General features: G+C 38.3%; 1 protein-coding gene across 2 annotated transcripts in view; it reads right to left on the reverse strand.

The window, feature by feature from the left end:
• Positions 1-27,840, reverse strand: part of HECTD2 (HECT domain E3 ubiquitin protein ligase 2) — a 74,558-nt gene that overhangs the window by 27,175 nt on the left and 19,543 nt on the right. For both annotated transcript variants that reach the window (XM_081555045.1, XM_081555034.1), the window contains exons 3-7: positions 5,868-6,006; positions 3,490-3,592; positions 2,847-2,936; positions 2,121-2,185; positions 88-133 (exon numbers count right to left, since the gene is read on the reverse strand). In XM_081555045.1, the coding sequence (XP_081411171.1) occupies positions 88-133; positions 2,121-2,185; positions 2,847-2,936; positions 3,490-3,592; positions 5,868-6,006 (443 nt within the window). The remainder of the gene's footprint in view (positions 1-87; positions 134-2,120; positions 2,186-2,846; positions 2,937-3,489; positions 3,593-5,867; positions 6,007-27,840) is intronic.

Here is a 27,840-nt window from a genome sequence, read left to right on the forward strand (position 1 = left end):
ATACTTAGTACTTGATATCATTTTACTTATACATGTACAGATTGAAATATGAATTATACAACTTCAACTAAGTTCTTGCTTTCTTACCTGTAAAAGTATAAAATATGCTCTAAGATCATCTTTTGTTCGCGGACTGAAAAACAAAGAAGTGTAACTGATGACAGATGCTTAATCTTACACCATCTAATAAAAATTATCAATGTTTCTGTGAGAATTGACTTGATAAAAGCTAAAACCTAGACTTAAATCTGAAAACATAAATTATTGCCCAAAGTGTACTAGATGCCCTTTATAAATGTAAAGCCACATCACCTGAAATATAAATGAATAACATGTGTATTAAATTTTGAAATTTATATGCATGTATGTATGTATATTACATATATAATTTTAAAATTAGTAGTAATATTCCTCTATGGAAGAATTATCTGGCTGAATAATGATTTAAATTATTTGGGTTTAAATAAAATCTAAACTATTTCTTTCTATAGTAGTCTACATAATTTTCAGATTATTTTCTCAATGGGAGTACTATTTTATTTTAGAAATTATATTTGAAAATATTTTAATAAGATCAAAGTAGTTCATAAATATTAAAATTCCTGGTGATAAGAAAGTCCTGTTTTTTTTCCCATTTTATAGCTGTACCATTAAAATTTTCATCTTCCTGTCTGATGCACTAGTATTTTAGCCGAGTGTACAGAAATGGGTACAGAAATGGTCGTTAAGATCACAGGCTCCTTTGCTAGACAGCCTGGGTTCTAATTATGACTAAGGCACTTATTGTGTTAATCTAGGCAATTTACTTCTCTGTAAATTAATTTCATCAAGTGTGAAGTGAAAATAATCTTATTACCTATTTCACAGGATTGCAGTGAAGAGTCAATATGAGAAATACATGCAAAATCATTCGAAAGGTGATTAGCCCATAGTAAACAGTCAATAAGCTATAGATTTTGTTGTTGTTACTATAAGTCCAAAATAAAACAAAAGTTTGGGGGTAAAGACCACATGATCCTTTAATAAGTAAGTTGCATCAAATTATTTTAATCTGTCTCAGGTACACATTTGAGGAGCAGGGGTTAGAAAGCTGTGGGAGCATGCTCAGAGGGGACTAAGGTCTTGCAGTTTCAGACCACTGGACTTCCTCACTCTCCTAAGCATTCTTTTAACATTCTAATTTTTCCTCTTCATCTCCAATGAGGCATTATATATTCAACCAGAAACATAAAATTCAAGGAAAATGCAAAAGTATTACTAGAACGATAAACTAGGAAAATATTAAGATAAAAATCACATGCAAAATATAATATGATTTCAATTGTTTTAAAAAGACAACTAGAAAAAAACTGCACAGTTACATTTTACTTTTTTAACACTATTCTGCCTTTTCTCAATGTTCTATAAAAACCACAAATTTCTTTGAAAACTGGAACAATGTTGTTAAAATATATAGGGTATATTTAACATATTTAAGAACTGTAGTTTGGTATTTTCAAGCCAGGCTTAATATAAACATTTAAATTATAATTTAATGGCATTGCTTGGCTTTAACAGCAGCTATTATTTAAATTATGTTATTTAAGTAATATCAATTTTAATATGTACTTTTAAAGCTGTATTTTGTGTTCTGCATATTCTAAACACTATCAATTACACTGTCCATCATTCTTTATATAACAATTCAATATTTAGTTCCAGAAAAAAATATTTTAGTGGCTAAATTTATGTTTCCTTATATTAGAAATAAGGAATTATCTACTCTGCTACCTGGAAGCCCAAGGATAAATTTAATGCTCATATTATTTCATTCTAGGTTACTGGTTTAACCACCCATCCTATTTTTGTAAAGCACATATATCTCTACACAACAAATTTTATATACAGTTTTAAACGATTCACAGATCCTCTGAAGCTCACATGTGGATCGTCCTAATAAGTCATAAGTTTTGAGTTAAAAAGCTTTGTTATAAATGGTTTACAATTTCATTCTATGTTTTTACTGTATCAACTAAAATCTTTTCTGAGTAACACACACACATACATATTAAAGTTGGATGCAGTGTACAGATTAACCATCTATACTGCAGAGCTACAACTACAATATTGGTCACAATTACCCTTTCCATTCTTGTAACAGGCTGTTAATGATTCCCTTTAATACTGTCTTCTGAATGTCTTGAGGCTATAGGCAAAAGAAAATCATGAAATAATTAGGATTAGATATTTAGGTGACTTCTATATGTTACTTATATTTACAGATTTGTTTCAGTGGTTAAAATTGGACTTGATGACCGATTACTGCCACTTACGGTGGTCTCAATTTCACTTCTGAAAGATTACAATGAAAATGCTCCCTGGGATGTGCACTGTACAACCTGCACAAACATACGTGATGGCTGTTTGATGATCACCATCAGTTTTATGTAACAGTGAAAAACAGAAAAATAAAAATAATTTCACTGTCTCTGGATTGACAAGATTAAATCATGAACACAAGCTGAAGAATAGCATGTTTAACAATATAAAATGATGGCATACATTTTGTACATATTTGTATATTATAATTAGCAGTTAAGTCTACAGTTCATTATAAAGGACAACCAAATTATGTTAAAAAAACAAGATAAATTTTTCTTACAGAATTCGAAAGACCTTTTAATTAGAAAAATATAAGAATAAAAAATAATCTAACTTTCTGAGAATTTCAACTAAATTTACCAAAAAAGTTTCTTATGTAATTATGTTACAATGTGAGTTTTACAACATTTGTGTGGCTGATTTCAAAGTACAGTATTAGACTCAAACAATTGTATGATTTGCATGTGTTCATAAATGATACTTACAGTATTAAGTAAGGCATCATATACAGCATTCACAAATTTAGCATTAATCCCAGAATCTTCAATAGTATTAAATGAGGCAGAGGCATCTTTCTGAAAATTCAATTAAATAACTAAATGTATATAACATTTTAAGAACTATTCTAAGTAATATCTGAATCATAACTATTCCTTCATAATTTGTAATATTCTCAGTATGATGATACAAAAGAACTGTTACGGCTAAATTGCTAAAAAGGCAAATAAATACATAGGATTATTTTAATAATTTCTTTTTTAAAAACTGAAAGAATGGAGTCAAACGTTGTTGTTATTCGCTAAGTCATGTTTGACTCTTTGCAACCCCATGGACTTCAGCACTCCAGGCTTCCTTGTTCTCGGCTATCTCCTGGAGTTTGCTCAAATTCATGTTCATAGAGTCAGTGAGGTTATCTAATCATCTCAAGTATTACATTAGTACAAACAGAAACAACTTTTAAGATATCACTTAAGTAATTATTGTGATACCTATAATTTCAGAATTAATACATATTCATATTTGCTTAAGTAGTTGCTTAAGCCAATATTGGGTAGAAAAAGAGGTAAATTCAGTGTCTTTTTGGGGGGAAAATTTAAAAAGTGAAAAATGTGCTTTATGTGTTATTACCTTAAATGCAGCACTTAGTTCTGGAAAAGAATCAAATGTTGTAAGATAAAAATCATATACTGTTTTCCAATCTCCTGATGACTTAGCTTTTTCTACATCTTCCCTAAAATAAAAGCATTTATTAGCCACAACAGATAAAAAACATTATTCAGATAATACAGCACTGACTCTTTACAGATAAATGTTATCTAACATGCAACTTGAAATAATGAAGCTGAATACAGGAATGTGTTCCAGTTAATGTAAATATGTAGCTTCTGAATTTATAATTCTTAATTGGATTAAGATATTAATCCAGCTTCAACTTTCCCATTTATTTGCTTTTTTAAAAGTTCATTTTTGGGCTTCCCTGGTGGTCCAATGGTTGTGAATCCACCTTGCAACGCAGGGGACGCCAGTTAGATTCCTGGTCTGGGAGAATCCCACATGCCACGGAACAACTAAGCCCATGCACCACGACCACTGAGCCTGTGTTCCTAGAGCCTGTGCTCTGCAACAAGGGAAGCCACTGCAATAAGAAGCCCATGCACCACAACTAGAGAGTAGCCCCCACTTGCTGCAACTAGAGAAAGTCCACGCACAACAACAAAGACCCAGCACAGGCAAAATAAATAAGTAAATATTTTTTAAAAGTTCATTTTGACATGCTCCTTCTAATTATCTCTCTTTCTTTCCTTTATAGCCAAATTTCTTGACAGATTTTGTTTACACTCTGTCCCTACTTTCTCTTTCTCACTTAGTCCTTCGAGTATCCATCTGATTTTTATTATTAGGTTGGTACAAAAAGTAAATGTGGTTTTGCATTGTTGAACTCTGCCCTTTGATATTGGAATACACTCTTAAATAAATGTGGTTATGTTATTACACATCATTTTAATGCACATTTTTCGCTTTATGTTTTTTTGCTAATGACTTATTACTAGCTGTATATTTTATATTTTAGACTACAGAAATGATGTTAGACAAAAAGCTAATTTGAGCAATTTTTGTACTCAAGTTCAAAATGGGTCATAAAGCAGTGGAGACAACTCACAACAACAACAACACATTTGGCCCAGGAACTGCTAATGAATGTACAGTGCAGTGGTGGTTCAAGAAGGTTCGCAAAGGAAATGAGAGCCTCGAAGATGAGGAGCACAGTGGCCGGCCATGGGAAGTTAATAATGACCAACTGAGAGCCATTACTGAAGCTGTTCCTCTTATAACTACATGAGAAGTTGCCGAAAAACTCAATGTTGACCATTCTAAGGTCATTCGGCATTTGAAGCAAACTGGAAAGGTGAAAAAGCTTGATAAGTGGATGCCTCATGAGCTGACTGCAAATCAAAAAAACCATCGTTTTGAAGTGTCATCTTCTCTTATTCTACACAACCAACCATTTCTCAACTGGATTGTGACCTGTGACGAAAAGTGGACATTATACAACAACCGGCAATGACCAGCTCAATGGCTGGACAGAGAAGAAGCTCCAAAGAACTTCCCAAAGCCAAACTTGCACCAGAAAAAGATCATAGTCACTGTTTGGTGATCTACTGCCTGTCTGATCCACTACAGCTTTGGAATCCCAGCAAAACCATTACATCTGAGAAGTATGCTCAGCAAATTGATGAGATGCACTGAAAACTGCAACACCTGCAGCTGGTACTGGTCAACAGAAGGGATGCAATTCTCCTTGGCAACACTTGACCACACATCACACAACAAATGTTTCAAAAGTTGAACAAATTAGGCCATGAAGTTTTGACCCATCTGCCATATTCACCTGACCTCTTACCAACTGCCTACCACTTCTTCAAGCATCTTGACAACTTTTTGCAGGGAAAACACGTTCACAACCAGCAGGAGGGAGAAGATGCTTTCCAAGAGTTCGTTGAATTCTGAAGCATGGACTTTTATGCTACAGGAATGAACGAACTTATTCCCTGTTGGCAAAAATGTGTCAACTGTAATAGTTCCTATTTTGATTAATAAAGATGTGTTTGGGCCCAGTTATAATGATTTAAAATTCATGGCCAGAAACCAATATTACTTTTGTACCAACTTAATAGCAGCAAGGTAGCTTTTATGGTCTGTGTGTCATACAGTAAATGAAACCTTATTTTTTAAAAAGGACATATTCCTTCATCTCCGCTTGTTTGTTTTGACTCATTTTCTCTTATTTAGTGTTTCTTTTGTTGCAACATTATCTATCCCTTACCTATTAATTACATATTTGTTCTCACCTTCAACTTGAGACATCTAGTCTTTGGTGCCTTCACTCTTACAATACCTTATGAGCCATAAGTTCAATTAATTTCCCACACAAAAATATTAAATTATGTGAAGTGCTGACATGCAGTTGATTATATGTCTACATGTAACAATGAGCCAAAACTTACAGAAAGTCTTTCATAGTTTTGGGCTGAACTGGAAGGATGGGTTCTGGAAGAACTGGGGCTTTCATTTCAGATGATAATGGATCTGTGGAGATGCGCTGTTTTTGTCTAACATCAAGGGAAATTGGTGGTAGGTCTCTCACTGTGAAGGGTAAAGTATTCAATGTAATTAATCATAAACTTTTCAAAATTATAAAAATGCCACGCTAAGTCAATGAGAACAGAAAGCGAATGGGTTATTTTGTATTGCATTCACTTTGGGATCATGTAACAGAAAAACCTACCACGCTGAAGGGCACTTACTGGGAGAGTCTGTTGCCACCCTACCCAATTTCACCCACAATAGAAAAATTATATGACATTAAAAGTTATCTACAGATACAATATGCGGCTTCCCAGGTGGCTCAGTGGTAAAGAATCTGCCTGCTAAGCAGGAGATGCAGGTTCAATCCCTGCACCTCCAGAGGGCTGGGAAGATCCCTTGGAGGAGGAAATGACAACCCACTCCAGTATTCTTGCCTGGAAAATCCCATGGACAGACGAGCCTGGTGGGCTACAGTCCACGGGGTCACAAAGAGTCAGACACAACTTAGGGACTGAACAACAACAAAAACAGATATAATATAGAATTTGTCTTTCACCGCCTCCCTTCCTATAAATTGTCTTTTAGAGATTATTTCAGTGAGATTAGATGTTTTTAGTGATTATTAGCTTTCTGAATATAGTTGCTCCTTGAATGGTGCAGAACTTGGACACCGACCCCTCACATAATTTTACAGTTGGCCTTCTGTACCCTCGGTTCAGCATCTGCAGATTCAACCAAACACAGATTCTGTAGTACTACTGTACTTCTATACTGAAATTTACTGAAAAAAAAATCAGCCAGTAAGTGGACCTACACAGTTCAAAGCCATGTTGTTCAAGGGTCAATCATATATGTAGATCACTTATTTATATCCTCTGCAATTCTCTGTTGGAGTTTTAGCACTTTGTTATCCATTTGCATGAACAGTTTATGTATTTTTCTTTTTCCCCAAATATCCACTGGTTCACTGACTGGCCTTTTTGTTGCATTTCATAACATTATAATTGTAAAATAAAACAAGTACAGAAATATCTCATAAAACAAAGGTATGGCTTAAAGAATTACTGCAAGGCAAACATCTGTGAAACACTAACCAGTCAAGAAATAGAGTGCTGCTACCAGTCCCTCCCTGCTCCGTCTATTCCAATGTTAGTTAATTTCTCTCAACTTCTTTATAACTCTTTCCTCATTTCTTTTTTAAATTTTAAATATTTTCTCATTTTTTAGGTCTCATAAGGTGCTTTTACATTTGTTTGCTTTTATGGTCTTTCCAGTTTATTTCTAAATTAAATTCTAATTATTTCCTTTATTGTCACTTCAGTTTTCATTTTTTGCAATTCTAATTCATGGTATTCTTTCAAGTGTCATATCATTTTCTTAATGAATTTTAGCTCATTTTGAAATAGAATTTTATCTTTTTATTTTATCTTTTTATTATCTTTTTTTGTGGGCATGAGTTTCTGATGTGCTCTCATTGCTCAAGTGGCTGTTATTCTGTTTCTTTATTACAATAAAATTTTGTAATTAAAAATTATAGAATTTTGTAGCCTATTTGATTTGAAATTATTTTCCCCAAATCTTTAGAAGGAGGTGTAGCTCTCCCTTTTTTGTTTTTATGTAGAACTCAAATATATGATAGCTTGCTTTCTGGGATTCCAGGCCCTGCTTCCCTGCTCCACTTTTATTCTGGTTTTCTCTGTCCGTAATCGCTATTGTCCCAGAGCTGCTCAAATTTGATTCTAATGTCTGGATGCCCACCACACCCACCCCCAGCCTGGAAGGAAGTACTAGTTGGGAGAATTCACAGGGGTTACCTGCTCCCTTCAGACCTCACATGGGCCACCTGTATGCACCTGCTCTTGGCAAAACTCATCCCAACTTCAGTTTCTGTTCTCTAATTGGCCTCCTGAGCTTTCCAATGAACAGCCATTCCCTTCTTCAGGGGATCTTCCCGACCCAGGGATCAAACCCCAGTCTCGTGCATTGCAGACAGATTCTTTACCATCTCAGCCACCAGGAAAGCCATTATCCAATGAAGACCTGCTGCTTATTTGGAAGCTCTCTTGCTCTCGAGTCCATCAAACAGCCCAGACGCTTCCTTCTGCTTACATCACACTTACATCTTGATTCTGGTGATTTGTCCTGCTATCTTTTGGGGTTTACAGGGATATTTTATGAGCTAATTCTGTAGTAAATGATGTCCAAGATTATATAGAGGTGGTGCGTGTGTTTTACTAGGGATTCAGGGAGATTGAAAAACAATGCTGCTCTGCTGTTTCCTTCCTTAAAATCTGTTTGCCTTTTATTTCTGAAAACAGAAAAGTAATTTTTCTTATTTTATTCATTTTTAATTGGAGGATAATTGCTTTACAATATTGTGCTGGTTTCTGCCATACATCAACATGAAACAGCCACAGGTATACATATGTCCCCTCACTCTTAAACCTCTCTCCCGCCTCCCACCTCATCCCACCCCTCTAGGTTGTCCCAGAGCACCAGGTTTGAGCTCCCTGTGTCATACAGCAAATTCCCACTGGCTATCTGTTTTACATACGGTAGAGTGTATGTTTCAATGCTACTCTCTCAATTCATCACACCTTCTCCTTCCCCAAACAGAAAAGTATTTAACTGGAGCCCATTATACAGAGTGAAGTAAGCCAGAAAGAAATACAACAATACAGTATACTAATGCATATATATGGAATTTGAAAGATGGTAATGATAACCCTATATGCGAGACAGAATAAGAGACACAGATGCATGGAACAATTTTATGGACTCTGAGGGAGAAGGTGAGGGTGGGACGTTCTGGGAGAATAGCACTGAAACATGTATATTATCATATGTGAAACAGAACACCATTCCATGTTCGATGCATGTGACAAGGGCTCAGGGCCGGGGCAATGGGATGATCCAGAGGGATGGGATGGGGAGGGAGGTGGGTGGGGGGTACAGGAAGGGGAACACATGTAAACCCATGGCTGATTCATGTCAATGTATGGCAAAAACTATTACAATATTGTAAAGTAATTAGCCCCCAACTAAAATAAATAAATATAGGTTACCCCTCTCCATTTAAACACACACACACACACACACACACAAAGTATTTAAATAATACTTCTATTACTTAATTTATCAACATATTCCTTTAGTAATTTTTTATGATTAGTAATCCAAGCCTTCCCTCCCTAGAGACCTAGAGAGCAGATGACCATGTATCTCTTCTAATCTGTGTTTCTTTTCCCACTGCAGTACATGTGAATGAAGGATGTACTTACCACATTGCCTGGCAAATTGTAAATGCTCAATCAATTTTATCATTTCTAGAATTTATGAGGCAATACAATATAAAATGTATTTTTATCCTAAATGGCCCATTTCAGAATACCATTTATAAAAGTATGTCACTGCACACTGTTTTTTCATACTTTTATCATATATTAAGTTTTTCTATATTCTGGAGCTATTACTGAGCTAATGCATATGACTCTGCTGCTGCTGCTGCTGCTAAGTCGCTTCAGTCGTGTCCGACTCTGTGCGACCCCACAGATGGCAGCCCACCAGGCTCCCCCATCCCTGGGATTCTCCAGGCAAGAACACTGGAGTGGGTTGCCATTTCCTTCTCCAATGCATGAAAGTAAAAGTGAGAGTGAAGTTGCTCAGTCGTGTCCGACTTGTGGTGACCCCATGGACTGCAGCCCACTAGGCTCCTCCGTCCATGGGATTGTCCAGGCAAGAGTACTGGAGTAGGTTGCCATTGCCTTCTCCAGCATATGACTCTACTGACCTGTTAATTTTTGTATGAAATAATTTCAATTACTATAGCTTAATATCTATCAATACCTGGTAAGGCAATAGGCTTGGTGAGAGATAGCTGGTGGCTTGGGCCTGAGTGGTAGTAGTAAACTGATGAGAAATGGTTGGACTTGTGACATATTCTGAATATAGAATGATAGGAAGATGTATTGGCAAATAAGTAGAAATGCCAGGATTTGTTAAAAGATAGATGAACCAGCCAAGGATGACTTTGATAATTTAGCCTGACCATTAACTGGGACCATTTACTGAAATGGAGAACACTAGTCCACTAGAGGAAGTTTTGATTTTTTTCCAGGGTTGGAGTGGGTGGGAGTCAGAAAGTTTTCTTTTGGCCACATTAAAGGTAAGATGCTTATGAGACATCCAAATGCAGATGTTGAGTAGATATGACTCTTGAGTGCAGGGGAGCTGTGAAGGTTTATAGCTCATAGTAAAAATGCTCGATTAACAAGATCCCTAAGGAGAGGGTAAACAGAGAAGAAGCCTGAGAATTGAGCTCTGGGGACTGTGTCCTGGAGCAGTCTAACACTGGAAGCCAATTAATTCTCTTTTATTTCACAGTGAAAATATTGAAGGCTTGACTTTTATTTTGAATGTAGTCTTCTCTTATAATTTATGATGCAGTACTTTCATATTAAATAGTTGCTATTTTCTAAACCTGTAAGTTCAGTCTTAAATTTTTTAAATATAGAAATTAAGCAAGCTATTAAAAATTTTTTCAGCCAGTATGCTTAAATTTCTATTATTAATTCTAGTTTTATGCCATTGCACTTAAGGAATATAAACTTAACAATTTCTTATACAAGTAATTTATTGAAAACAGCTTTGTCTATTTATTACATAATTTTATTAAAAATCTGTATTCTATTTGAAGAGTACAAAGTGAGTTAACTACAGCAAACATCGTAATTAATAGAGAAATATTACAAACATTCTCTTTTAAATAAGGACTGGAATAACATGGGAATAAGTATACTATGAGCACTTTTAGGCATCCCTGGTGGCTCAGACAGTAAAGAATCTTCCTGCCATGAGGGAGACCTGGGTTTGATCCCTGAGTTGAGAAGATCCCCTGGAGGAGGGCATAGCAACCCACTCTAGTATTCTTGCCTAGAGAATCCCCATGGACAGAGGAGCCTGGTGGGCTACAGTCCATGGGGTCTCAGAGTCGGATGCAACTGAGCAACTAAGCACAGCACAAACACAAGGACATGACCACTTTCATTCAACACTGTACTGGAGGTCCTAGCATGTAAAAGAAAAGAGATTTTAAAGACTCAGGATTAGAAGGGAAGAAAAAACACCATCATTTTCAAATGATTTAATTATAAACACAGACAAATCCAAAACAATCTCCAAATATTGCCAATAATCCAAAATAGAAATAACTAAGAGTTTAGCAAGGTGCATGAATTTTTAAAAAACCTATATATAACAGTCAACTGCATTTATAAACACTGGCAACAAACTATAAAATACAATTTTTAAAATTTGTAAAATTATTAAAAAATAATAAATAAATTGTAAAATCTCCGTAGAGAAAATACTAAAAGTTTGTTTACAGATCGAAAAAAAGATCTAAATAAATAGAAAGCAATATCATGTTTGTGGCTGATAATCATAAAGAAGACAATTTTCCCTAACTGGTCATCAGATTCAAAACAGTTCAATAAAATCCCAGGCTTCCCTGGTGATTCAGACATAAAGAATCCACCTTCCAGGGAGGAAGACACAGGTTCGATCCCTGGTCTGGGAAGATCCCATTTGCCATGGAGCGATGGACTGGTCACCACAGCTATTGAGCCTGTGCTTTAGAGCTGGGGAATTACAACTACCGAAGGCCACGTGCCCTAGAGCCTGTGCTCCAAAACAAGGGAAGCCACCACAATGGGAAGCAGCTCATGAACCAGAACTAGAGAGTAGCCCCCGCTCGCTGTAACTAGAGAAAGCCTGCATAGCAATGAAGACCCGGCACAGCCATAAATAAATGAATAAAATTATTTTTTAAAAAATCCCAGCAATATTTTGGGACTTGGGGAACTTATTCTAAAAGTCACATGGAAGACCAAATGCACAAGAATAGCTACAGCGTTTCTAAAGAAACAGGAGTAGGAAGAGGGGACCTTGCTCTACCCTCAAAAATTTTTTGAGGTTATAGTAAACAAGACAGTGTTTTACTAACATAGGATTAGATAAGTTAACTAATGGAATAGAGAACCCAGAATCAGATCCATCCATACATAAAAGTTCAATATATGAAATATATGGCAGATCATTGGAAGAAACAAAGAATTTGAAAATATGGTTAACCACGTGGGGAAAATATGAAGTTGAATCCCTATCACATACTTTATAAATTAGGAATAGGAGAATCCTTTTGCTTTGGGGACAAAGGAATTTCTTTTTTTATAGTTGTTAACCAAAAAGTACAACTATAAACAAATTTATACTTTTGACTATGTTAAAATTAAAAACTTCTGATCACCAAAGATACCTTGAATTAAAAAAATGTAAGTTACAAGTTCATGGCATCCGGTCCCATCACTTCATGGCAGATAGATGGGGAAACAGTGAAAATAGTGGCTGACTTTATATTTCTGGGCTCCAAAATCACTGCAGATGGTAACTGCAGCCATGAAATTAAAAGACGCTTACTCCTTGGAAGGAAGGTTATGACCAACCTAGACAGCATATTAAAAAGCAGAGACATTACTTTGCCAACAAAGGTCTGTCTAGTCAAGGCTGTGGTTTTTCCAGTGGTCATGTGTGGATGTGAGAGTTGGACTATAAAGAAAGCTGAGTGCCGAAGAATTGATGCTGTTGAACTGTGGTGTTGGAGAAGACTCTTGAGAGTCCCTTGGACTGAAAGGAGATCCAACCAGTCCATCCTAAAGGAGATCAGGCCTGGGTGTTCACTGGAAGGACTGATGCTGAAGCTGAAGCTCCAATATTTTGGCCACCTCATACGAAGAGCTGACTCATTGGAAAAGACCCTGATGCTGGGAAGGATTGGGGGCAGGAGGAGAAGGGGACGACAGAGGATGAGATGGTTGGATGGCATCACCGACTCGATGGACATGGGTTTGGGTGGACTCTGTGAGTTGGTGATGGACAGGGAGGCCTGGCGTGCTGCGGTTCATGGGGTCGCAAAGAGTCGGACACGACTGAGCGACTGAACTGAACTGAAGTTACAAATTGGAGGGAAAATCTGAAATACGTACAACAAAAGATGAGCACTTAAGAGATATTTCCTAAAAATCATTGAGAAAAAGAGAAATAATCCAAACAGAAAGTCTGTTGTATGTTTTGCTCATCATGTTCTTTCTTGAGTTCAACGTTGCTTCTTTCATTGTTTCCCTTCTGTTCAGGGAACCTCTTAATACATTCTTTTAGACCATCTACTGGCAACAAATTCTGTTTGTTTTCCTTCATCTGGGAACGTTCTGATATCCTCTCCATTCCGGACAATAGGATTCTGGGTATAGGATATATGATTCTGGGTTGGCAGTTCTCTCAGCCACTTCCTTCTGGCCTCCATGGTTACTGATAAGAAGTTGTTATTTGAAAGATTTTACCCTATCAGTAAAGGTATCATGTTTCTATGGCTACTTTTCAATATTTTGTTGCTGTTGTCCTTAGTTTTTAGAAGTCTAATTATGCTATGACTTGATGAGGATCTCTTTGGGCTTACCCTGTATGGGATTTGCTCAGCTTCTTGAACCTCGAGGTTCATGTCTCTTGCCAAGTGTGGGAAGTTTTCAACTATTTTTTGAGTACTTTTTCAGCCTACCCTCTTCTTCCTCTCCTTCTAAGACTCCAATGACAAGAATGTACTATCTTTTGTTACAGTCCCACAGGTCTCTGAGGCGATTCATTTTTTTCTATTCAATCTATTTTCTCTTTATTGTTCAGACTGGGTAATTTCCACTGTTCTATATTCCAGCTCATTAATTCCTGTCCATTCCATTCTGCTGCTGAGTCCATCTACTAAGCATTTTACTTTGGTTACTATATTTTGTCAAGCATTAATACTTACAAACCAACTGAATAATATTCTGTAGATTCTAAATTCTACAATAATGAAATGTAATTCCATTAATTCCACTGTAATGTAATCAGAATATATTTCAACTAAGAGAACACAATCATCACAGTAGTAACATAGCTATAAGGTTCTTCCTTCCTTCCTTATTCACTCTCCCAATCAAGCATTATCTTTGGATCTCTCACTGACTTCAAATTTAGAGTATCTTTTAAAATAAACTTTTCACATTAGAAGATAGCACAGAACTGCTTATTTCTTATACTCAAGAGCAATAATTTTTGAGCTTCACTGTACCTCAGAATAACCCGAAGACCCTGTTGAACTAAAACAAAAATTATTAGGCCATCTCAAAGTTTGTGATTCAGTAGGTCTGGGGTAGGGCTCAAGAATCTGCATTTCTAACATGCAAGTCTGAGGATCACATTGAGGAACACAGTTCAGTGATTCAGAGAGAACAAAGACAGTGATAATATACTGAATAAAACAGATGATTAACCTTCTTTAATTCAATTCTATAATTTAGTTTTATACCCTTTATTAAATATGGAAATATCTAATTTCTAGCAATTTGTACTTTAAGCACAAATCAGAAAGAAGTTCATCAGTTAGTAAAATCAGATAGCTTTGTAAATGATTTGTTATGTGTTATATTTGGCAATCGTTATTAAAGGGAAAGAAAGCTGCAGAAAAGAACCTCTCTCCAACACCAGTCTTGTTTCATTATTACTTTTTGAGGCTTCTCTACAGTTTCTCTTCCTCTTCACCAGGCTTACCCTTTCCTATCCCTTCCCACACACCTTTCTCAACCTGGCTATAAACACCCACTATTAGATACAAACAGGCTCATTCACATATAAATTAACTTATTCACTCACAGAGCATATATACACATTTTTATACCCACTCATTTTTATTAATATCATGCTGAGGTGGAAGAGGGAAATTTTAGTTAGTAAGAGAACTGGATTTTGGCAAAGATTGAGAGTGGGGAGATTCTTACATAAGAGAAATCGTAATGCCAAAGCCGAGAGGATTAGAGGATGAGGTTAGAACCAGAGGCCCAGATGGAATTTATTTTTAGTTTGGAAGGTAACTTGGGCTGAAGAGTAGCGCAGAATGCTAACGTACTATGTTAATGGGATTTGAGTCACAAAGAAAGGCAGAGTCCTTTGCTCACATTAGTGAATGAAAGCCAAACTACAGGATGTGACATTCAGTTATTAAGAAAGGAAGAATAACAGCTCACAGCTGCTCTCATGTCCCTGAATATCAAGGCATTGTTTCCAGAGACAGGCTTTCAGCCTGTTCTCGCAGATGGTTATTAAAACCTAATTCCAAAGAGAAAATCAATAACGGTGGTGATGAAGGATTAATTAAATCTCAAACTGATATTATAAATAGAACAGCAAATCTTGTTCTATCGTATACAGCTTTCTCTGCAATATAGAATATCATAATACACAGAAAAAAGTCACAATATACACTTATCAGTGAACCTGTCATTTAGGTTTCATTCAGCCAATACTTGGGAACACTCTGTGCTAAATTGATAAGCAGTTATCATTTTCCCTTTCTTTTAATATACTGTTGCCAATTTTAGTTGGTTGCTTAGAAACATTAACTAAAATACTTGATGCCATGTGAGAAGAGTAAGGGTTATGGTGGGGGTTGGTAGTGTATTTTTTAAAATGTGAGGTTCATAATATAACCACATATAAGGGTGTGAGATTATTAGCCAAAATCTACCAGCTCACTGTTTTCAAGAAGCTATCATAGGCTGACTCTGGTTGGAGACCAGTAATATGTAGCTTTCCACAACCGCATCACAGAGATGATGACTGACATTGTAAACTGGCCAAATGGTTAAGAGACTGAAGGTAGCTTCTAGCCAGTCAGCACAGGTAACAAGAGCAGCATCAAAAGCAATAGGAGTCTCTATGAAGGTTAGGTATTCAACAAGAGAACTGGGTCTCCGATCCTTATCCCCCTGTTGCAGGAAAGCAAACAATGATGTAAAGGTTTGCTGCTAGTGACACACTGATGCAAAACGCTATACTCTAAATTATCCCAAATAATTTGTAATTAAATAAGTAATAAGTAATGGAAAAAGCACCACTCTTAGAAATAAGAGCACAGGTCCTGTTGCTGGCTGGGTTACTAACTTTCATAACCTTAGACAAATCATTGAAACTCCTTGGGCCTTGGCTGTGACCTTATAAAATGAAAGAGATGGCTTAAGTTGATCATTCCCAAGGTTCCTAAGAAGAACTTCAAGGGCCACCTCAGGGGAATGGTGCTGTGTCCATTCAGGGAAACTAAGCTTTTCTCTGCTTAATACACTGATGCTCTATGAAAGATTGTTTTTCAAAAGGTGTTTGCTCTGAAAATTAAAAAAAAAGAAAAAAGGTTTGAAGAGCACTGGTTCAATAATTTCTAATTCCCATCTCTAAAACTTTTAAGAACAAAATGGACAGGACTTATAAACCAACTGAAAAGGTAAAAATTCTCTACTATAAAACATAATGTAATGACCTATAAAAGAAAAATTGAAGGAGCTTGGCAATTTAACATTCACATGTCATCTAAACACCTGATATAAGCTTCTGTCTTACAACAGGGTAAAGGAAAAAGTTCTGAAATAAGCCTCAAAAGACCTTTTTTTTCCCCCTCTGGATAACCTTACATTCACATGATGTGGTAGTTCTAAAATAGGTCCAAAAATTCTTTGATATTCCTCCCATCAAAAGATGGAGTCTAATTCTCCCTTTGAATATAGGCCAGAATTAGGGGCTCCCTGCTGATGAAAAATGTGGCAGAAGTGATGCTGTATGACTAGATTACAGAGTAAAGCCAAACTTTCTATCATGTATAAAGACAAGTGGCAAAAATGAAGCCTAAATTTACATGGAAGTAGGAGCTAGTAAACTATGAAATGTCAAAAACAAAACTCAACAAGGATCAAACAAGATCAGTATCTTGGAAAACTAACCCTTTAAATAAAAAAAACTCAGGTGTAGAAGATATCTTACAACTCATAATGCCCCATTTCCTCAGTCTATAGACGAGCAAATGAAGGGCCATGAGGTCTAGGTTCAATGTCTAAGGTCCCAATGACAAGTCATTCCCTGGTAGCTCATCTGGTAAAGAATCCGCCTGCAATGCACAAAACTCTGTTCGATTCTTGGGTCAGGAAGATCCCCTGGAAAAGAGCATGGCGACTCAGTCCAGTATTCTTGCTTGGAGAATCCTCATGCACAGAGGAGTCTGGCAGGCTACGGTCCATGGCGTCGCAAACCGTCGGACACGACTGAACAGCCAAGCAGAGCAATAGCAAACTCAAAGATTCAGTTCATACTTACTGTCCTAACTGACAACCTGCAAGTGCTGGGCAGGTAACAAGTGAGTTACAATTTGAAGGCTCCCTCTACCGGTTCAGTACTCTGCACTGCTTCTGACTTCTTCAGTCGTGGCAAGCAGTGGAAACAGGGAGAGACCAGAGTGAATTAGTCATAACAGGTGGTGTTTACATCTTTGTCTATAGGATGACTTTTCTGAACATTTGGCAGAAAATAAAATTGAAGGCAGGAGAGAGAAAAGAAGAAAGAAGGGAAAAAGAACCCACTCTGACTCAGAGAGTCATCAGAGCCAGATAAAAGTGACACATTCATTGGTGTTTGGAGATGTACTTTCTTGCTAAGTTCAATAGTGTGTGTGATTGTAAAGCTTCCGCAGAAGCATACATAAAATGTTCTTTTTTGGATCTAGTCATAAAAATATTCAAAAGCTCTTTTTATACAAGGTTACCTCTAATAGAATAGATGTCTTACCCTGGACATACATTAGAGAACTGTAGCTCTGAGACAGATTACAGGATGAACTGGCCAGAAACCCACAAAAAGTTCTTCCCACATATTTCCTCATTCAGTAAATTATTTGTTGAGTAAAGACTCCGAGTACCATGGACACTGGATCCTGGGGCTATACAGAGATTGTAAATGTGTTTACTCCTGAACCCAACAATTCCACTTCTAGGAATATCCTACGGCTAAGCCACATAGGAACAAATGACCCATACTCAGGGCCATTCATTGTTGCACATAATGCAAGAGACAAAACGAACAATTTATTGATTTTAATAGGGTCTTGATAAACCCAATATAAAGGAATATAAAAAAAAAAGAGTAAGGAAGCTCTTTATGCACTGATACAGAAAGATATCCAGGATATATTAACAACAACAAAAATAACAAGTGCTAGGTAATATGTAGGCAGTTACTTTTTAAGATAAAGTGGAAAATCAGCATGTATATTTATATTTGCTTTCATCTGCATAAAACACAGGAAAGAATACAAAAGACAGCAGTGTGAAAGTGAGACATCTAAAGCATACCTATTTTTATAATTTTTATTTTTATTTTTATTTTTATTTTATTTTATTTTTTTTAATAAATTTATTTATTTTAGTTGGGGGCTAATTACTTTACAATATTGTAATAGTTTTTGCCATACATTGACATGAATCAGCCATGGGTTTACACGTGTTCCCCTTCCTGGACCCCCCACCCACCTCCCTCCCCATCCCATCCCTCTGGGTCATCCCATTGCCCCGGCCCTGAGCCCTTGTCTCATGCATCAAACATGGAATGGTGTTCTGTTTCACATACGATAATATACATGTTTCAATGCTATTCTCCCAGAACGTCCCACCCTCACCTTCTCCCTCAGAGTCCATAAAATTGTTCCATGCATCTGTGTCTCTTATTCTGACTCGCATATAGGGTTATCGTTACCATCTTTCAAATTCCATATATATGCATTAGTATACTGTATTGTTGTTTTTCTTTCTGGCTTACTTCACTCTGTATAATGGGCTCCAGTTTCATCCATCTCAGTAGAACTGATTCAAATGTATTTTTTTTAATGGCTGAGTAATATTCCATTGTGTATATGTACCACAGCTTCCTTATCCATTCGTCTGCTGATGGACATCTAGGTTGCTTCCATGTCCTGGCTATTGTAAACAGTGCTGCGATGAACATTGGGGTACACGTGTCTCTTTCAATTCTGGTTTCCTCGGTGTATATGCCCAGCAGTGGCATAATTTTGATTTTTAAAACACATTTAAGTGTGCTAGCCATTCAAAAAATTAACTATAATTTAAAAAAGTTAGATGAGCCCTTTCCCTCTCCCCACAAAAAATGCTTAAAGAGTTTATAGACTGGTCAAGAGACAGATGAATCAACAATTCAATGCAGCAAGGTACTCTTAAGTTCTTGATAGATAAATCGCTCCCACAGGCATGGTTAAGAAAAGGTAAGTCCAAGGTGAGCCACACTGACCTAAAAAAGGATCTTGGAGATTTAGCCCCAAATCAATTCATTCTCCCAGAAATCCTGGAGATGGGGTCATCTGAGGCCATGGGGTCGCGAAGAGTCGGACACTACTGAAGCGACTTAGCAGCAGCAGCAGCAGAGGCCTTGAAAGTGAAAGTGAAGTCGCTCAGTAGTGTCCAACTCTTTGCGACTCCATGGACTGTAGCCTACCAGGATCCTCCGTCCAAGGGATTCTCCAGGCAAGAGTACTGGAGTGGGTTGCCATTTCCTTCTCCAGAGGATCCTCCCGACCCAGGAATCGAACCCGGGTTTCCCGCATTGAGGCAGACGCTTTGCCATCTGAGCTACCAGGGAAGTCCTTGTAGATACTTTTTTAAAGGCAGAAATCCTACAGCAGCTATTGTGACCCCTTTTCTCTCCCCAGATGGCAAGTCCTGTGCTAGGTTGCTTGTCACAGTGTGTTTCCCTGTCTGCCTCTAAAGCTGCTCCTGGAGAAGCTGTGAAAACTCTGTGGCACTTCACCTGCGAACAGATCACAGCACCCCACCACTCACAGATCCAGCACCATCTGAGCTAAGACCACTCTCTTCTTCCCTGGGCTCTTGGAGCAGCACGGAGCATGGGACACACTTCTCCAGGTGAAACCCGCACAGTTCACTATGGCACCTAATGGCTCATCTAGAGTCAACTCAGGAAATGGACTGAGCAGGGAGAGGACCGGTGTCCCTGGGCACCATCAGAGTTCATGTCAACTTTTCCTGAAATAACCAGGAGTGCAAAGACATTTGAAAAGGCATGGAGAGGAATTACTTCCCTTCTTTCAGAGATGGTCTGTGCTGTTTAAAGATGTCTTAAATAATCTGACAGGAGCATAATCACTGTAGAAAAGAAGGTACGAAAGAGTAAGAGAGAATGTAGTGCTCACCCCGTCCCCCATTACTTGCCATTTATATTGTTTCCCTGAAGATGTATCATCCCCGGTAGCTGTTATAGTAGGTAAAACTCCCACACTGCTCTGATCTTTAAAAGGACAGCCAACTCGAAAGGCATACCTAGTCACGTGATCCACAGGGAAGCGAGGCATCCCTGGGCTGTTAGGTAAACCCACGCTGGGCTTTTGCAGCTTCTCTAATACCACTTGAAGATCAGATGGGGAGACAAGCTGTTAATACCCAGCATGGGTCCCGCGAGAGGGAGGAAAACTGGAATAACTGCCAAGAATGAGGCATCTTTGAGGAAACAATCTTATTGGCAAGAGAGGCTTTGCAAAAGATCAAGGAATTATAAACATGCTTACATTTGGAAGACTTGGTCTAACTTCCCACTCAATAAAAGAGTTCTTTTGCAGCAGCCCTGACATATGAACTCCACGTCATGCCTGAATTCAAGCGGCACCCAGACAGAACAGTTACAAGAAGTGAGCACTAGCAGTTCCAACACGGTAAAGGAAGTCCGCTAAGAGGCCTATTCCCATAGGGTGATACATACACAAAGATATATATATTCCAAGATCAGGGTGGGGCTGAGTGCAGATTCCACAAGAATGGAACAGATGAGAGGGCCAAGTGGTGGGAGCTCAGATATGTGGACCACATTCTGAATCAATACATGCACCCAGGGAGGAGGCAGGCAGGTGTGGCACCAAGTTGGCAAGCTGGGTTCAGAGGTCAAGATAGTAGTGGTATAGAAAGAATGGAATAGAGGAATCAGTGGGAATGAAAAGCAAAGGAATTTGAACAAACAGTCCAAGGAAGGTTATGGCTATGTGCTGCTTCTTTTTGACTCCCTGTCATTCTCCTTAGCAGGTAATTCAGTGTTTATAAGGTTCCTAATCCTCTGTCGTGGGCTGAACTGTGTCTGCCAAAAAGATATGGTGAAGTCCTAACCCCCAGGAGCTATTAATGTGACTTTGTTTGGAAATAAGGTCTTTGCAGATGTAATCCAATTAAGATGAGGTCATACTGGATTGGGGTAGGCCCTAATCCAGTGACTGATGCTTTTGCAAGAAGAGAGAAACCCGGGCACAGAAAGATACACAGGGGAGAAGGTCATGTGAAGACAGAGGCAGAGGTTAGAGCGAGACATCTACAAGTCAAGGAATATCAAGAATTGCTGACAACTAGGAGAAGGCAATGGCAACCCACTCCAGTACTCTTGCCTGGAAAATCCCATGGATGGAGGAGCCTGGTGGGCTGCAGTCCATGGGGTCGCTAAGAGTCGGACACGACTGAGCGACTTCACCTTCACTTTTCACTTTCATGTACTGGAGAAGGAAATGGCAACCCACTCCAGTGTTCTTGCCTGGAGAATCCCAGGGACGGGGGCACCTGGTGGGCTGCCGTCTATGGGGTTGCACAGAGTCGGACACGACTGAAGCGACTTAGCAGCAGCAGCAGCAGCAGCAGCAGAAGGTAGGAGAGAGGCATGGGATAGTTTCTCCCTCAGAACCTTCAAAATGAACTAGTGCAGCCAACACTTGGGTTTTAGACCCCTAGCCCCCAGAACCAGGAGAGAATAAATTTCTGTTGTTGTAAGCCACCATGTTTGTAGTGCTTTGTTACAGCAGCCCTAGAAGACTAACGCATTTTCCAAGAAGATGACTGAATTCAGGGCAAGAAAGAGCGAGTTTCCTACTTCGTTCTCCTACCTCCTCTCTTCCTTCAAGTCCACAGTCTGAGCAAGAAGTGCCCTTCTCTCCTTGCTAGAGCCAACCCCTGAAGCCTTCTGCCTGCCTCTTCCTCGTTCCTATCCTTTTACCACTGCTCTGTTCTCTGCGCATTTTATTAGCTTATGTTGCTACTGAAACTTTAACCTCGCCCTGCATCACATCTTTTTGCTTGATCACACTATCCTGCAAGATTCCACTGTTCTTTCTTCCTTTCAGTTCAAGCTACTCTAAAGGCTGTCTACATTGCTCCTAGATCCTTCCTGTTAACCTACACCTTAACTTTTTACAACCTGAATTCTCCTCCTAACTATCCTACTGAAATGGTTCTAAGAGTCACCAACAAGCACACTGACCAACAAATCCTTAGCTCTGCCTCAGCACTCACTCATCTGATGCTCTCTCAGCAGCGGCACCACTGACTAAATCCTCTTCTTTAAATTCTCTTTTCCCTTGAATTTTCAAGTCAGGGTACAACCTGGTTCTTTGACTTCCTTCAGGTCTATTTCCTTTTACCAACTCTCCTTTTAAACTCGCTTTTCCTTTTCTGTCTCTCTCATTAGTTACAAAAATTCATACAGGGCAAGGCACTTACAACTCCCTGTGGCTTAAGTTTCCCTACCTTTGGCCTGGGAAAATAATTCCTATCTTAGGCTGGAGGCTCAGATGGTAAAGAACCTGCTTACAGCGCAGGAGACCTGGGTTCGATCTCTGGGTCAGGAAGATCCCCTGGAGAAGAGAATGTCTACCCACTCTAGTATTCTTGCCTAGAGAATTCCAAGGACAGAAGAGCCTGGTGGGCTACAGTCCATGGGGTTGCAAAGAATCAGACATGACTGACTGACTGATACATAAGAGGCTGCTGCAGGAACTACATGTGTCTGTGTATGTTCAGTGCTGAGAATTGTGTCCAACGTGCAAGAGGCACTCAATAAAGTTGCTTGTGTGGCTCCTGTTGTTACTGCTTGAGTGCCCCCACTTTCCCATCCCAAGCTGTCTCTTGTTCCACTCCATGCAATAAGTACTTGCTAAGACCCCCAATGGACAAGGGAACTGCCCTTAGGCTCTGCAGGAGTTACAAAGGTATTTATTCCCTCACGAAACATACAGTCTAGGAGATTAAAGTACACAAATGATACTACACAAGACTGAGACTAAAATAGGTGAGAAAAAAGAAACACCTGTATTGTAAGAATGGAAGAATTACAACGGTTAGGGAGGATCAGCAAGGGTTCAGTAAAAAGGTAGCATTGAAGAACAGGCAAGATCTGACAGCTAGAGAAGAGGGGACAGTGCATTCCAAGGCAGTGGGAACAAACTGCAAAAACTCTGCAGTGAGCACGTTATGAGGCATCCAGGAGAATAGTTGAAATGTAAGTTGTATGGAGGAGAAAGGTGGGAGATCAAGTTGAAAAGCTGTCATATTATGAACATCCTTGCGTGTCAAGGTAAAAAATTTGTATTTAATTTTGGAAGCTTTAGGGAGTATTAGAGATGATGTAATTATAGAGTTGTGTGATTAATGTCATATGATTAATCAGACAAGAGAAACAAGTCAATCAGGAGTTTCCTCTATTTGTCAGAACAAGAGTTTTGTTGTCAGAAAATGTGGGATTGAATTGCAGTTCTGTCACTTAGCAGCATGACCATGGCCAAGTCACTTACCCTGTCTGAGCTCCAGTTTTTTTACTTATTAAATATATGTTACAAGCAGAGATTTAAGAGGGTCTCAGGATTCTCAGCCACCTGGTGGATCACATTACATGACCAAAGGGATTGTGCAGATCTAATTAAGATTACTAACTGTGTTGTTGCTCAGTCACTAGGTCATGTTTGATTCTGCGATCACAAGAAGAACAGCACACCGGCTTTGCTGTCCTTCACTATCTCCTGGAGTTTGTTCAAACTTCTGTCCATTGAGTCGGTGATGCCATCCAACCATCTGATCCTCTGTTGCCCCTCAGATGGCCAAAAAATTGGAGCTTCAGCTTCAGCAGTAGTCCTTCAATGAGTATTCATAGTTGATTTCCTTTAGGATGGACTGGTTTGATCTCGCTGCTGTCCAAGAGATGCTCAAGAGTCTTTTCCAGCACCATAGTTCAAAAGCATCAATTCTTCAGCACTCAGCCTTCTTTAGGGTCCAACTCTCACATCCATAGATGACTACTGGAAAAACCAAAGCTTTGACAATACAGACCTTTGTTGGCAAAGTGATGTCTCTGCATTTTAATACACTGTTTAGGTTTGTCATAGCTTTTCTTCCAAAGAGCATGTGTCTTTTAATTTCACGGCTGCAACCACCAACTGCAGTGATTTTTGGAGCCCAAGAAAATAAAATCTGTCATGGTTCCCACTTTTTCCCCTTCTATTTGCCATTAGGTGATGGGACCAGATGCCATGATCTTAGTGTTTTCAATGCTGAGTTTTAAGCCAGGTTTTTCACTCTCCTCTTTCACCCTTATCAAGAAGCTCTTTAGTTTTTCTTCACTCTCTGCCATTAAAATGGTATCATCTGCATATGTGGTGTTGCTGATATTTCTCCCAACAATCTTGATTCCAGCTTGTGATTAATCCTGCCTGGCATTTCACATGATGCACTCTGCATATAAGTTAAATTAGCAGGGTGAAAATATACAGCCTTGACATACTCCTTTCCCAATTTAGAACCAGTCCATTGTTTCATGTCTGGTTCTAACTGTTGCTTCTTGTCCTGCATACAGGTTTCTCAGGAAACAGGTAAGGTGGTTTGGTATTCCTATCTCTTTGAGACTTTTCCAGTTTGTTGTGATCCACACAGTCAAAGGCTTTAGTGTAGTCAATGAAGCAGGAGTAGATGACTTTTTTGAATTCCTTTGCTCTTTCTATAATCCAATAGGTGTTGGCAATTTGATCTCTGGTTCCTCTGTCTTTTCTTAATCCAGGGAGATTCATCTAGGAAGGCAAAACCTTATAACATGAGACCTTTACAAGCAGAGTTTTCTCCCACTGGTTGCAGAAGACAAAGTCAGAGACACTGAAAGCATGAAGGGGATTTGACACAAGGGATCCTGCTGCCAGCTCTGAAAAAGAAGGCTGGGAGACAGCCAGTGAGCCTGTGAGCAGCCTCTGGGAGCTGAGGGCAGCCCTGGCTGACAGTCAGCGAGGAGATGGGACCTCAGTCTTATAACTGCAAATAATAAGTTCTGTCACCAACCTGAGGATTCTTGTCCAGAGTCCAGCCCAGCCTCCATGTTGAGAGACTGTGAGTAGAAAACTCAGCCACACTCGCCAAGACCTGACTTAAAAGAGCAGTGAGCTAACACGTGGTGGTGTTTTTAAGTCATTGTTGTTATTGTTTAGTCACTAAGTCATGTCCAACTCTTTTGCAACCCCATGGACTGGACTGTAGCCCACCAGGCTCCTCTGTCCATGCGATTTCCCAGGCAAGAATCCTGGAGTGGGTTGCCACTTTCTTCTCCAGGGCATCTTTCTGACCCAGAGATTGAATCCGTGTCTCCTGCATTGGCAGGCAGACTCTTCACTGTTGAGTCACCAAGGAAGTACCTTTCTGAGTCATTAGGTTTGTGATAATTTGTTAAGCAGCAACAGAAAACTACATTGTAGCAATTCTAGTATATATTTTATGTGATTGCTATGGTGCTCAAAAAAAAAGCACATGAAAGTTTTCCCTAAATCATAAATATTACTCAAATAAGTTACAGTTACTATCTAGCTAAGGTCTAAAATAGAAATCATCTCTCAATTTCTCTCCCCCATCGAATAGGCTCATTTTCTTTATTTCTATAATTTTATCTATAATGGAATCATAATTATAAGTTTGTTTTGTTGTGGGACTGTGACACATGGGCACTGGTGCCTGAAATGTTTGGTGATGTTTGCCTGAAATGAAAGGTGATGAAATGTCTGTGTGTATATATGTAAATAAAGGAAAGCAGTTATCAGGGACAAAGGTTGATAAATGAGATAATATAAATACTTACTTGTAAGAGTGCAGAATAGGTCTAGAGATCCCTTGGAGTGTCAACAGAAATTATGTGCAAGAACAATTTATGCCATGTGCAGTTTATCAGTTCAGTTTAGTTCAGTCACTCAGTTGTGTCCGACTCTTTGTGATCCCATGGACTGCAGCTTATGCTGCTGCTACTGCAGCTTATGGGCACAGGCAATTTACCAGGAATAAGGTCCTTAAACATTTTGAGGTTTGTTTTGTTTTGTTCAGGTGTGAGGGACATTTAAACCTTTGCCAATTTGTTTCGTTACAGGGTAAGGGGCACTTAAAATTGTGCAAGTAATGTATGATTCCTGTGATAAAACAATATAGGGTTATATAAAGAAACAGAACCTATTAGTAATATCCACCCAATCCTACTTTCCTGAGGAAACCACAGACAGGTTGGTGGTCATCCTTCCATACCTCTGTTATCTGCTCAAAGAAGCAAAAAAGGTTTACCCATACTTAAAAAAAACTGGAGTCATATTCTACCTACTATGGCACCCCACTCCAGTACTCTTGCCTGGAAAATCCCATGGACGGAGGAGCCTGGTAGGCTGTAGTCCATGGGGTCGCAAAGAGTCAGACATGACTGAGCGACTTCACTTTCGCTTTTCCTGTTCATGCACTGGAGAAGGAAATGGCAACCCACTCCAGTATTCTTGCCTGGAGAATCCCAGGGATGGCGGAGCCTGGTGGGCTGCCGTCTATGGGGTCGCACAGAGTCGGACACGACTGAAGCGACTTAGCAGCAGTAGCAGTAGCAATGTGTAACTTGCATTTTTCATTTGACAATGTATTGTATTTCTCTTAGAAAATTTATATACATGTCATATTTCTCTTAACAGATGCATGGTATTTATAATATGGATTACCACAATTTAGTCAACCAGTTTATTCAGACAGCTTTCAAATACCACTATTGTAAATATTCTTTCCATATGTCTTTCAACATATATTATTTCCTTAGAATAAATTCCTAGAAATGGAATACTGGGTCAGTAAGTACATGAATATTTTAAAATTTGAATATATGTCAAATAATTTGCTCTCCAGAAAAGCTGTATTAATTTCCAAGCCCTCTACTCAATAAAAGTCCAATTTTCACACTCCATAGACAAGATCACAGATACACATGCCTTCTTTCTCTGCCACTGGGTAGGGAAATGTTAATTCCTTGTTTTAATCTGTACGTCTTTAATACTAGTGAGACAAGCCTCCTTCCACATGTGTATTAATTATTCATATTTCCTTTTTGGATTGGTCTGTTCATACCCTTTGCCTTTTTTTTTTTCCTATTGGAATGTTCATTTTACTGATTTATTAATGATCTCTATGATACAAGAATTTATTTTTCACTGACTATGACATCTTAACTTTGTTTATGATCTTATAAAATTTCTACAGAAGTTTTAAATTTTCTTATCCTGCAAACATTGATTTTGTTTGTTTGTTTTGTGGCTGTTGGCATTGTCATCGTGCCAAAAATTTACTTCCTGTGCTTTCTTCTAGTACTTTTGTAGTTTTTAAAAATCTAAAGTTACTATTTTCCAAAAGTTGGAAAGTTTCCATAATTCTTTTTTAAGTAATTTAATATCCTGCATATACAATATGTTTTACTGATCCATTTCCATCTATTTGACTATCTTGGTAGTATCACTTGTGCAGCTTTATAATATATGTTACGACAAAGGAATGGGATCCTTCATTACTTTTTCTTATATCCTCTTCTTTATTCATATAGATCAAATAGAGCATGTATCATTTTCTTAAGTTTTCTTCCAAAAAACTGTTGAAAAATTCATCAAATGTTAGAGAACAAATTGGTGTGGCTGATATCTCTATGATATTTAAGATTTTCCATTAAAATCATCTTTTAGTCTTTTGATCAAATTTTACAGGTTTACTGCGTATAGGTTTTGCTCACTTTCTCTTTGGTTTATTCCTAAATATTTCATATATTTTCCATCAAGTCTTCTAATTGATTACAGCTGAAATAAAGGAAATCTATTTAATTTTTATATATTTTTATTGT

This window comes from Giraffa tippelskirchi, chromosome 2, assembly GCF_054371585.1.
Source record: "Giraffa tippelskirchi isolate mGirTip1 chromosome 2, T2T-mGirTip1v1.2.pri, whole genome shotgun sequence".
Lineage (NCBI taxonomy): Eukaryota > Metazoa > Chordata > Mammalia > Artiodactyla > Giraffidae > Giraffa > Giraffa tippelskirchi.